This window comes from Tachypleus tridentatus, chromosome 4 (assembly GCF_004210375.1).
Source record: "Tachypleus tridentatus isolate NWPU-2018 chromosome 4, ASM421037v1, whole genome shotgun sequence".
In the NCBI taxonomy this organism is placed as follows: Eukaryota; Metazoa; Arthropoda; class Merostomata; order Xiphosura; family Limulidae; genus Tachypleus; species Tachypleus tridentatus.
Window position 1 is genome coordinate 83,805,767 of NC_134828.1, and position 13,219 is coordinate 83,818,985.

Genomic DNA, 13,219 nt, shown 5'->3' on the forward strand with positions numbered 1-13,219 from the left:
TAATTAGATGAAACAAAATGTAAGAATGAATGCTTTCTTTGGAATTTCCTGTATTGTATTACATGTTTTAATATGTCTTAAGCATCATATGAATGGCGAGAGTGTTACGTGATGCTGTTCAAAAGGTAACTGTTCGGCTTTTTTGTTCTTTGTTGTTGTTTTTTTTGTAACGATAGTTAAACACAACGTACATGGGTTGCCAGAGTGTTGACTCAAATATAAATGTTCATTTCAGCTAGAAACTGGGCAGTTAGAAATGTAGATGTAAGAGTTAAAATGATACACGAGATTTCACCGGACACAATCAGATAAGTGTACATCCGATAACAATTACGCATGACAATTGGTTCCTGTTAGGGCCTGGTGGTAAGATTTGGCAAAGTGTTGTATGTTCACTTTTTTTTTAATTATTCTGTGAAGATCAACTGAAATAACGGTACACCAAGTAACAGTTATAGATAGTTATTGTTTCTCTGTTTGAATGTTTTTTATTAGTTTTCCTTATAAGTAAGTAGGGTATATATGTGACAAATCACGCTCAGTGACATGTACTACAAACCTGATGCATTTGATTATATTTGTGGGTTCTAAAAACCTAAAATTCCACAAATGATACGTCGAGAGGATATTTCTTACTTTTAAATATATATACATATTATATATGTATGTGCGTATCCTCATAAAAGTTTTCTTCAAGTTTTTTGTTGTTTTTTAAGAGACATCCTTTTTCTAAGATATATAGTTTTTCACACTAAAACACGAGAGGAAGGACAAGCTCTTCAGTTTGGTTACTTCCAGACACAAGTACTGGTTTAGAAACACGAGGCTTAAAGATATGGGAAAACAACATTGTATTTGTTATCAGTTCGATGCACAAAGTACCAATTCACGGAAGCATTACTCAGTTAATGTTGTACAACGTTTCGGTTATTTGAGAAATAGAGTATCAGTATGGTTTGTTATAAGACCCAAAATGTCAGATTCATCATTATAATATTAAACTATTCCCCGTGTAAAATCATATACGTTTAAAAGTATTGTTCGGCTAATATAAAGATGGAGACGTCCATTTTCATTTGAAATACAATAAAAATATATAATGAGAAAAATTGTAAACGACTCATACTTTCATAGAAATTACAAGAGGAAATCTTAACTTGGTACCAAAAGACATCATTGTTACAATTTTCGTTATGTATACATGTGCAATACATAAAGAAAACTATATATTAAATATGATTTTTTTCTGTGACCAGCCAAAGGATCTGCACATGAGTAGTTTGTTCCTTGGCATTTACATATTTGTTCATGTGTTTATACAGTTGGAAATTTCGTAAAATTGGTCAAGTTATGTTTGATATGATAGTTACCTTCTTGTAGGGTTGTTTCTGACAAGTTGATGAAATATTTCACGAAGTTTGGAAACTACTCGTGTCTGTCTTATTCAAAGAGAAATATGCTATTCCTAACTTACCTGTGGCATCAGCTGTTAATTTAGCATTCGAAAATGAACCAGTTTACGAAACATTTCTCTACTAAGCAATTAGATGAGCTGAAAGTTCTGCTTTAAATAGCCTGTTTCTATTAAGGTGGCTTGCGGTACATAACAATAAAACAAGCAAAGTCCAATAAAATACATTTTAAAAAATGTTCATGATCAGAACAACAGTTTTATGAATAATTACAGACCTTACGGCATACGTTTCAAAACAATGACAGCAAAATTCGTGATGACGAGAAACCCATTTGAAGTAAAAATGTATCTCAGGACTGCTGGTATGAGTAATAACACTTTTACTAATAAAGCAAAGAACAACGTTTCGACCTTCTTAGGTCATCTTTAGGCTAACCTGTCAGGTTTACTGACAGCAAAATTTAAGAAATTGTTTGTGTTTCTATGCTTGATGGGTCCCTGTCTGTCTGTCAACGAAATACCAATTCTGTGTAGAGCGAGTTTAGAGCCTAAACCTCACCCAAACAGAAGTTTTACAAATGTCTTGAAAATAATAAAGACATTTTTTTCTGTTTTTTCCTCCATTGGAAACTAAGTATAACGATGAAACTTATATTTTGTTAATAAACCTCTTTATTTTAATCGCACACTAGATGGCAGAGAGCATTTATGGATGTCACTAGGTCACAGAGATTACTGAATGCAAAAGAAGCATGTGGATGGACAAATACGCATACAAGAGCAGCGCCACAAGTGAACAATTGTTTCCGATATCCGTGGCAAGCTATAAAATAGATTTCTCTACTATCCCTAATTATGAACGGATACACAGACCACGGGGAAAGTAGCTAGCTAGTCAACAGCATCCACCGTCAGCTCTTTGGCTAATCTAATCTACTAGCAGGATTGGACTGTCTCTCTTATAACATACTCACGACACCAAACTATGGAGTATAATTTTGTGACAAAGTAACACATACCATTGAATCTCAGATTCATAGCCAGAGATGCTAACCACAAGCCTTCGTCCTACTCAGATGAACGAGTAAATGCCATAATGAAGAACATTATGAGTAGAAGGGCAAACTTAGATTGAATAGACAAGGAGGATTGTTAGGAGTATATGGCTGTTAAAGTGGATCCAAGATGAAACCGAATTTAAAGATGGCTACCAAAAGACGAAGAGGTTGTGGTAACAACTAGAAAAAGAGTGAAAAAGCCATACCAGTGTTGAAGTTACTACAAGTGTAAGTCAAAATCGTGCAGTTGCAATTTTAAGAACATAAAGAAAATAAAAATGTATAACAATATGTGACCCAAATTATATCTGCTATATCCAGTGCCGACAAGGTCTTTCATTCAATGTCATGGTTCATCAGGCCAGGCTTACATTTAAGCAAAGTCAAGCGTTAAATAAAAAAAAAAAATCTGTAAACAAAAAACTTACCAAAATCTGCTCGACAAAAGTTGTCAATCATGTTTTCGTACGTATCTGGCTGGCTACAAGCAATACATGGCGCTGGCTCTACAATGAATGAAAAATTAATATATATCAAACCAACTGATATGTTATATTTATTTCAGTAACTAAAATTAAACGGAAAAATGGCTTAAAATATTTAATGAAGAAATATTACAAATTTCGCTAGGATTTTTTTCGACATGTAGGTTCATAAAAACACATAAAAAAACCGAGAAAAAAACGAACCATAACATATCAATTAACAACCTTACTATCGTTACAACTAGGTTTAAAGACCTTGAACTTTTCATTAATGAAAACCTAGTTTCAAAGAACTACTCCGATGTTAATAATGTACAGACATCTTTCCAACTAAAACTGCTTTAATAAGTAAAAGAACCACCACCAGTTTGCAGCTCGTGTATCTTGAACTGTGACTGATGTAATTAGTATATATTTTCAGTTTGCACTTTTTATGTTCGCCATATTGTTTACTATAGTCTATCTCATGATTTCGATACACACACACATACACATTAAGGCTACTCGCAAATTCGTTCCTGTTTTTGTAAAAGCTTTGTTATTCTTCAATGTCTTAAAAAACGTTACCTTATTTATACATATTATATATCTTGTTTTTAGACTTCATTGATGATGGAATAAATACATTCTGAAATGTTCGATGAATCATGTAAATAAAATAGTTCTTCGACCGTATTTGTCTTCATTAATACATACCTGTTAATTTATCAGATGATTTATTACAAACCTATATAAACCTATGAGGGAGGAGACAATAAGACATATAATGAGACCATATCTAAAATTAGATTAATGAATATAATTAGAAGTGTTACAGTCTTAACTAAATAAATAGTTAGAAAAGGCTTAGGAGCTAATCTGGAAGGAAACTTGTTTAATATCAAAGAACATAGTCAAACAGAAATTCAGAAATACTGTCACTGTCTCAGGTTTCACACACACACTTTTAGTTTTCTACAGTATATCAGGAACACACTCAACATAGTCACTGTGATAAATGTGTTCGGTGGTTGGAAAGCTATATATATTTTGATGTTATAATGACTATCTTAGGTCCTCTCCCTGCGATGTAAGACACATATACACTACATTTGATATTCCAATGAATTAAACTGATGCATTTAAAATTGTCCACATTTGTATGGACATAAATACCTTTCTATACATACATATCTGTTTAGTATTTTTTATTGGAACAAATCCGTTAAAATATCGTTACAAGCAAATGTAATCCTATACACCACCAAAAACCAATGGGTCTGTTACAGTGATCTTCTCTGTGTGTGTGTGTGTGTGTGTGAATCAGAGAGAGAGAGAGACTGTTTTAATGAAGCCAAACGTCAGCCATCTTATTACATTCAATTTGTGTCATCCTAGGGATTACTAGATAGCATTGTATGAGTGGTTTTCTTTGGAAGTTTGTTTTTATTAAATCAAACTCATAGAATAACGGATAAAATTGATTTTATATAGTTGAGAGGTGATTAAACTTCTTGATTTTCTTGGATACATATTTATAAAATCACACTTTATATGCGAGTACCAGCCAATAGTAACAAACAATAGCTTGTTTGTTATTACATCATATATTTGCAAACCAGAAATAGAGATAACAATATACCAAAGTAAGCGGTAGTGAATTTGGGAAGGGGGGGAGGGTTCCCAAAAGAACTATCCTTCCCTAATTCTTACAAGAAATATTTATTCAGCAATAAATGAAAACACCTTAATTGAACAATGATTTAGTCCTATGGAAGTCACAAAACTAAACTTTCATTTTACACTAATACGTATGAAAATATCATTGAAAATAACATTTTAGCTAAAAGGCCGATATAAATGGCCTTTGGTTAGGACACTCGACTCGCAATCTGAGAGTCGCGGGTTCAAATTCTCGTTGTACCAAACATGCTCGCCTTTTCAACCGTGGGAATGTTAAGTGACAGTCAATCCCACTATTCGTTGGTAAAAGAGTTGGCAGTTGGTGGTGATGACTAGCTGTCTTGCACTGCTGAATTACAGACGAAATACGCAGATAGTCTTCGTATAGCTTCGAGCAAAATTCCAAAAACAAACAAAATATATACGAATAATTGTATGCAGATAACGAAGTTCCGAGTAAACATATGTAATTACCAATAAAATATAATTAAAATAATCTATCAAGTAAGCAGCGATGACGCTTAGTTAAGTGAACACACTATCTTAAATTAAATACAGTTCATCACATACTAACTTTGATGGGTTTGTGTGTGTCTATATGCTAAAGTCGATAACACTTATATAACTGATTAAGTAATAAGTCTAAAATAAATATCTTCAAGAAGAAAGTCTTGCAACATCCCTTGGTCGATTGGGTCGAACAGCAAGAAATCTTGAGTACAGAATAATGGTTATAACAGTGAGATGGGCTTTGTATGGGTGAGGCCACGGGCAGCTTTACAAGGGGTAAGGTCACCGTATACTGTTTCCACTGAATCTAACGGTAAACACCACGATGTGCTGATGCTTAGAACTCATATAAGGTCAGGTGCTCCCAAAGGCCAGAATGGAGTGAAGAAAGCTAGTTTAGCTGCCGAGTTGGACTTTGGTCAAGTGACAATAGTTAAGAGAGCCTTCAGTTCCTCGTTACACTGAGAAAGTATGGAGAGCGGTGTATTGTCTTTACGTTAACGTAATTTATGAAAAAAAAAAGACAAATATTAATATGTCTGTTCCATCAGTTCGTGGCAAATGCTATAATAATCTTTAATTTACGATTCATATAAAAAATGAGTTTATGCTTTATCATAATAAACCTCTAGCAGCTAAATATATTCTATCCTTCGAGATCACCTATGCCACTACAGCACCTGTGATAATATAGACAACCAAACCTGTTGATTTATTCATGTGTACGAACAACATGCCTTACGATGCGAAACAAGAAATGCGAGATGTGAAGTTTTAGATGAGGAATTGATAAAAAATATGCGATGAAGCAAAACGTGGCCTCCAAACAGGCTTACACAAGTGGAAGAAACCCGTTGATCCTTCCAAAACATTACGCCATCTTTGAAAGAGCATGCGTTTCAACACACTTACATTTATAAGGCCAGTTATTGTTTTTTTCGTGATATGTCATTATGAAATTTAGTCTTTGCCGCTACTTTTTTAACAACGTGAAACGTGTCGAGTCTTGAATTAGCTTTCTTAAACAGAACAGAATAATTTTTCTGACGAATTTAAAATAAAAAGTATTAGCATTAATTATGTTAAGACATACTTCGTTTTTATTGTCTCTATTGAATGGTTTCCCGAAACTAATTACCTTATGAAATATGCAATATTATTGTTCCATAAGACTGAATACCGAGCGCGTCTTAAATGGTTAAATTTATTAACGTTTTAAACGAGATTTTATAACCACACCACTCAAGTTGAACGAAATATTGTGCGCCACTTGCCTTTTATTGTTATTTCTCCATATTCGCGTGCTTTATAAAAAAAAGCCACATTGGGTTATCTACTTTGTCCACCGAGGGTAATTAACTCCTGATTTTAGCGTTAAATCCGTAGATTTACCACTTTCTCCCCGAAGGATTTCTCCAAATAAAGGGCTAAGTAAGATATTGGTGCTTCATGCCATATTTAGTAAAAATAACGACACTTGTTGTCTTCACAGGAGTGCGTCCAGTGCATTTTAATATCGAATCTGATAACAATTTGGCACGTTCGTGTAAAACAGAACATAAAACTTCAACCCTTATGCCCCACACTCCTACAGAGAGGCGGCAAGTTCTTAAGACTCGGAACGATTGCCAAGAAAAGACTACATATCAATGATGATATCATTTAAATAATTTATGTTATGTGGTCTCAACTCAAGAAATCTAATTAGAGATGTGATGTTCACTTAGCCTTGTACAGCCAATCGTATTGATAACAACCAGAAACCTAACATTTACGCTCCTAGGCTATCAACTTACACTGTCAAGTTTGAAATGACATTACTTCATGTTATAAAATACGCAAGTGACATAATACATAACACAGAAATGTTAAACAGCTGAAAGAATAGCTATATGCAATGCAAGCGCAATATTCATTTAACAATTCGTACCCTCCATTCTCATAAAATAGCTTTTGTATATCCCAGAGCTATATTTTCACACATTTCAAATCTTCTCTCTCTCTCTCTCTCACGTTTAATCTTCAAAACAGGATATTTTCACACATTCTAAATCTCTTTCACATACACGTTGAATCTTCAAAACAAGATATTTTTACACATCCTTAATCTCCTCTCTCTCACGTTTAATCTTCAAAACAGGATATTTTCACACATTCTAAATCTCTTTCACACACACGTTTAATCTTCAAAACAAGATATTTTTACACATCCTTAATCTTCTCTCTCACACACGTTAAATCTTATAAAAAAGAAAGAACTCTATGGTGAAAATCTACATGTCCGAGTCTTGTACAATAATTCACATGCAGCCTAACATTTTAATATGTCTCAAACTAGAGTTTAGAAAATGTGTTCCATTTCTTGATATTAGAATTTTGAAATAAAACCTAAATGTGTCTTTAACTTCAATCCATGCTTTTCGGCCATAAAAGAAAACAAATAATATAGTACAGTTACATCGATACACCTAAAACTATAAAACTTTTACCTATATATCAAAATCCGGATATCAACGCACCTGGAACAACAATTTGTTATCTTTACACTAAAATATGTATGTACTTTTTTCGAATTGGGGTACCTTAATTTATAGAATTAAATCTATACAGCTGAGTGCATACCCCTAGCTTAGCCTCTGAAATTGCGTGCAGAAATCTAAGAGAAATTTCCACTTTAATATGTATATACCTTAATATAATCACGCAATTAACAAAAACAATAAACATTTATATCCAAAACATCCTAAATCTGTATAGGCACGTGAATCTATATACATCCGACTTTTTACCGAAAAATCTGATCACTTAAATACGCATTCCTGAGCCTGTGATCTGTACAGTTAAATCTCCAGATCATATCCGAATCTATAAACTTTGCTTTAATTTGTGATGAAGAGAAATCCACTTGATGTAAAAATATATTCTCAAAGTTAACCTGAAGATGACTTAAGAAAGTCGAAACATTGTTCTGTACTTTATTTTAATCAATGTTTTAATACCAATACCAGCCGTCTTGAAAATACAATTAAACTTTGCTTTAGATACACTACGATCCATAATCTATGTTACCAAAGCTATTTTTCTAAAAAAATACAAACCAATTTAAGTAAGATTGACAGTGCATTGTTGATTTTAATTAAGACATTTCCATGTCTTTGAAAACAGAAAAATATTAGATAAACTACCTCCAGAACCTTTAGAAAATAACTACTGAACAAACAATAGTTGGATTGAAATATGCTAGAAAAATATTGACAATAAGTATACAGGCAAAAAAGTGAACAAATTGGAAGCGAATACAGAATCTCCGAAACGTCCTCGTGGTGACTGAAGAAAATTACCTTGGCGTAACTTGAAAGGTTTGTAATAATATAGAAAGTACTTAAGTTATTTATCATAAATATACTTTTTCGCTGGCTAGAAGATAAAAAAAGCAGAAATATAAATAAACCGAAACCTCTTGGACGTTGAAATATCTTCCTGAACATTTCAATGCAGGAGTCCACAAGGTGCAGACTATGGTTCTTTGTTTATTCAACAAATAAGAAACCAATGCAAACTGTTTATACTTTGTTCAACGGAAAGCCGAAACAGTCCTCAAGACACGTTTGTTGTTTCTTTACTGTTCGTTTTCAACGCTCTTATACAAACCATCTCTATTTTTTCACGTTTCAGTATTATAAAAGCACAGTTGACATAACCCTGGTGACCTATACGTCAGTTGTTGTTTTTTTTTGTACGTTCTACTAAATCGAGAAGTTTTATCAACTACTAGGTCAGATCATCGCAACGAAAACCAGTTAACCCATTTAAGGCAACATCAGCTTGTCAGTTTCCTAAAACTATTGATGTGGTCGAGCTTTAAAGCAATAGTATTTGCAAAAGTTCCTGAAATCACAAAGAAACAGACGTCTTACATTTTTTAATAGATACACCTGTTTTAGGTAATAATTTCTCAGTTTTTTTTTGTAAAAGCTGTGCTATATATTGTACCACTGTGTTTATTGCATATTCTAATTCTTACGCAGAATTAGCTGTAAATAGAAATTAGTGAAAAGACTACAGAAAAACTGTAGTTTTACAGACAGAAGTTCAAAATGTTCAGAATAAAACTTCATGACATCGAAATAATCTGCTTTATACTGGTGGGCCCCCAGTAGCACAGCGGTATGTCTGCAGACTCAGACCGCTAGAAACCGGGTTTCAATACCCGTTGTGGTTAGAACACAGATAGCACATTATGTAAATTTGTGCTTAATTGTAAACAAACAAAGACACTGCTGGAGAGAGATCAAAATTGATTTAAAAACTTATTCTCCCATCGTTGTATAGGTTAGATCACGGTACAAGCAAGTCAAAATCAATTGTAGTTTTGAACAAATACGTCATCAACGACACAAACAAAAGAGGAAGAAATTTTGTGAACAATAAGTAGATTAACATCGACAGACATCAGAGCAAAAACGAAATCAAGAAAGATGTGCCAAGCAGACATTCAAATAACTATACCAAGCAGACATTCAAATAACTATAAAGCAAAAGAGTCAAAAACTCGAAACAAAACACACATTGCAATTGTGTGACTCTACTAAACTCAACGTATCCTTCCATACTTAAAACTTTCAAAATCCATTAGTTCTTTGTATTGTCTAAAAGTATAGACGAGAGAACACGACTAATTTCAGTACCCAATTATAATGTAAACAGTATATCATTATGATAATTTGCCTCACTTTTTTAACAATTTATCCTTCGTGCTATGCCTTACTAAATAACATTTGAAGAACGAGAAAGTTTGTGTGTTTATTATTAAGTACCAAAGTTTCGTTTTAAAATATTACGTTTCAAATTATTTTTGTTTGGAATTTCCGTTCTGTTTGTAATCGGAAGTTAACTTATGTTTCATACTTATAGAACCTCTACTGGTAAGTTCTTGTACTGTTATCTAAATTCAAATGGTTGAAGCGCTTCAATAGAAAGGTAAAATGGTTTATGAGGCGATATTATATATATGTAAATATACTGATGATAAAAATTATGTTACTGATGAAGATCTTGCAGTGCGAATCCAAAATGTGAGCACACAAGACATTAATTTTAAGTTTCTTTAAAGAGAAAGATTACCATATTTATAAGTAAGCATTTCATTAGTTATTTCCAAAGCGACTGAACGCTTACTGCAATTAAAACTATACATAAATCAGTTGTTGATTTGACGCCTGCAAAAACAACTGAATTACACAAGGCCATTAATCTTTGTGTCTAGTTTAAGTCTTGTTTGTCACAACAAATAAATTGAGCCCCAGGGACTCATTATATTTCTTATCGCCCTGAAACGTTTTATATTTACAACTGTATCACACGAAAACATTACGTTCAGTGTTAAATCAAATCAATAAAGTACTGATTATATAAAAAGGTTGAATTTTTACTGTATTGTTTATTTTCCTTTCTATACTATTGCTTTCTTTACAAGAACTTTGTTATATCGAGTTTAGTTATTAATATTTAATCTATTGTCCTTTACGCTACTGAAAATTCATTAACGTTTTAACCTGAAGACATCTTTCCTCAATGTTTTCCTAACTCTATTCAATTTATTAATTTTTTTTTACTTTTCGCAATTCTTCTGTAATTATCTGAACATTCAATTCGTTTTTCTTTCTTGATTAAACTTCTTATTACAGCAACAGCTGCTGTAGTGTGAACTAATAGATATAGCAAACAGTGTGGCCGAAATTGTTTAAAAAGTTATTTTTCTGAACAACCGTAAGGGACCAGATAAATAATACAGTGTCAAAGAAATGGTATGTTTTAATAAGACTGTCTTATGACCATTATAATTAATTAGACTTCTTATTCACCATTTCTTTACTTATTTTTACACGCAAAACATTAAATCTTAGAATGATAAGTAAACTTTAATCTTGTACCTATTAACACTGGTAGTGTGGTACAAAGACAACACTGTATATTTATTTGCGCAAGCTTCGTTCTGCCTTCACTGTAATCATTGAATCTACAAATATGTTAGAGAGTATTTTGTACCTGTCTGCATCCCGCCCTCTATCTCTCAGGGCCTAAAATGGATCTGAAGAAAATTCTCGGTTAGACGTGGTTATGAAATACGAGCTCTGGAGAAATTCATGATGACGACACACACCGACATCACTAATGTGGAGATAACACGTACACCCAATGGCACCACTTGTACGATTTCTTGTCAGAAATAAACACCAACAAAAAAGGTCTGGTAATGACTTAACACAAACACAGTGCTAAATTTAGAGGAACTTAACTATTTAGACAACTGGTAGCACTGTATCAAAGTCATTATCTCAACTTCGTGATGTTGCATCGCATTTTATTCTCTATAAGAGAAAGACACTTCAAACTAATTACGAATATTTATTCACCACATCAATATATTTTTAAACCATACTTAAGAATTAACGACAAACAAATACACCTCCTTTCTTCATAACTTCACAGTTGAAGCTTTAGAAAGTAGAATATATATGTATATATAAGTTTCCACTTAATGCTTTGTTTTACTTTAACACTCCTACGAAAAGTGGGGCCTAATAGGCCCCAGAGCAACTTGAAAGGTTATTAATATTAGGCTAATAATTTTGTATTTAAATGAAATTGCCATTTAAATCCATTAATGAATGGATTAACGAGATTCCCACTGTCCCTATCTACTATCTAGCGAAACCACAGCCAGGGGAACGGGCTTGGAGAAATCAGGACTAGAAACGTCTTTTCGTAGGAGTGTTAATAATTGCTATTTCCTTCTACACTTCTGCTGTGTTTCTTTCGAGAAATATTCAATAACAATTTTGTATTGCCACACACAGCTGTGGGTTATACAGGTTTAAACATGTCTGCGTGATGGACAATTCATACATTAATTTACACCGCTGAATTGATACAGTCTGGGATAATGGTGAGTTCGTATAATGACTTGATAGTTACTAACGATATTTTTGGATAGGTATAGGCTACAACTTTCTACTGTAGTTTAAATTATTATTATTACTTTGTTGGGTTGTGGTTAATTCACTTGATGAAAATTGTTGCTATTATTTTTATTATTTCTGACAATAGGAGGAAAAATACTTCTTACTGGCGTGAAAAGGTTTATATATCTCTATTCACTTAAAAGTATATCTAAGTTGAGAATGAAGACTAAAATATGCATGTCCGATTGAATCTCTACTTTGGTCGTATGTCGATTAAAATTATTAGAGCCTGTTAATTATCGGTGCACGCACCTTTTGGGTGCAAGTGCCGAGATATAAACGAATTCCTCAGCCACACAAATCTTTGAACAATCAAAGTTAACTTCAGTTCACGAAGTTCGTGATTTAGCTACTTTTAATTCCTAAATATAACTATAGCAACTCTGAACTCTGGACCGATAGTTAGAGGCCCAGGAAGAAACAATAGTTTTTAAAGATACTGCAATTATTACTGCACGAAATAAAACTAAGTGAATCTGCCTCAGCGGTTATGTAAAGGCCAAGAGTCTCGTACTTGTCTACCTGGATCTACTTTAGCAGTTACCTGAAGAGTGAGAGGTAGCTATAGCAACTCTGTGAAATCTTGACCCGCCGTTGGTGGCCCAGTCAGAAACGGCAATTTTTAAAGAAACTACAGTTATTACTGCAGGAAATAAAACTACTTAAAAATAGTAAATGTATGTTTTATTTTACGGATATCTTCTGTTTCAATTATTAAGTTTAACAATTCAATAAAATATAAAACTTTGTCTCTCACATAGTGAAAAAGATGGCGTCCAATATAGCCTGATTGATATCTGAAAAACATCATTACTTATCATACTTCAAGAACATAATGGTTGTTTACATTTTGTGTATGTGTCTGTAAATATAAATTATCAATCATTTTGTAAAGATATCCTTCCGATTAATATTCTGTTTGTACGGCCACGGTAACTTTAAAAGGTTCTTAAATACTTCTGACTTGTGTGTCTCAACAACGAATGGACATTATTGTAAATCGAAAGAGAATCATATTAATAAATAAATTACAATTTTAGATATTTGGTCAATAAGCGATATGTT

At 33.0% G+C, this 13,219-nt stretch overlaps 1 protein-coding gene across 2 annotated transcripts in view; it reads right to left on the bottom strand.

The window, feature by feature from the left end:
* Positions 1–13,219, bottom strand: part of LOC143249584 (secreted frizzled-related protein 5-like) — a 61,162-nt gene that overhangs the window by 12,845 nt on the left and 35,098 nt on the right. For both annotated transcript variants that reach the window (XM_076499698.1, XM_076499697.1), the window contains exon 2: positions 2,901–2,978. In XM_076499698.1, the coding sequence (XP_076355813.1) occupies positions 2,901–2,978 (78 nt within the window). The remainder of the gene's footprint in view (positions 1–2,900; positions 2,979–13,219) is intronic.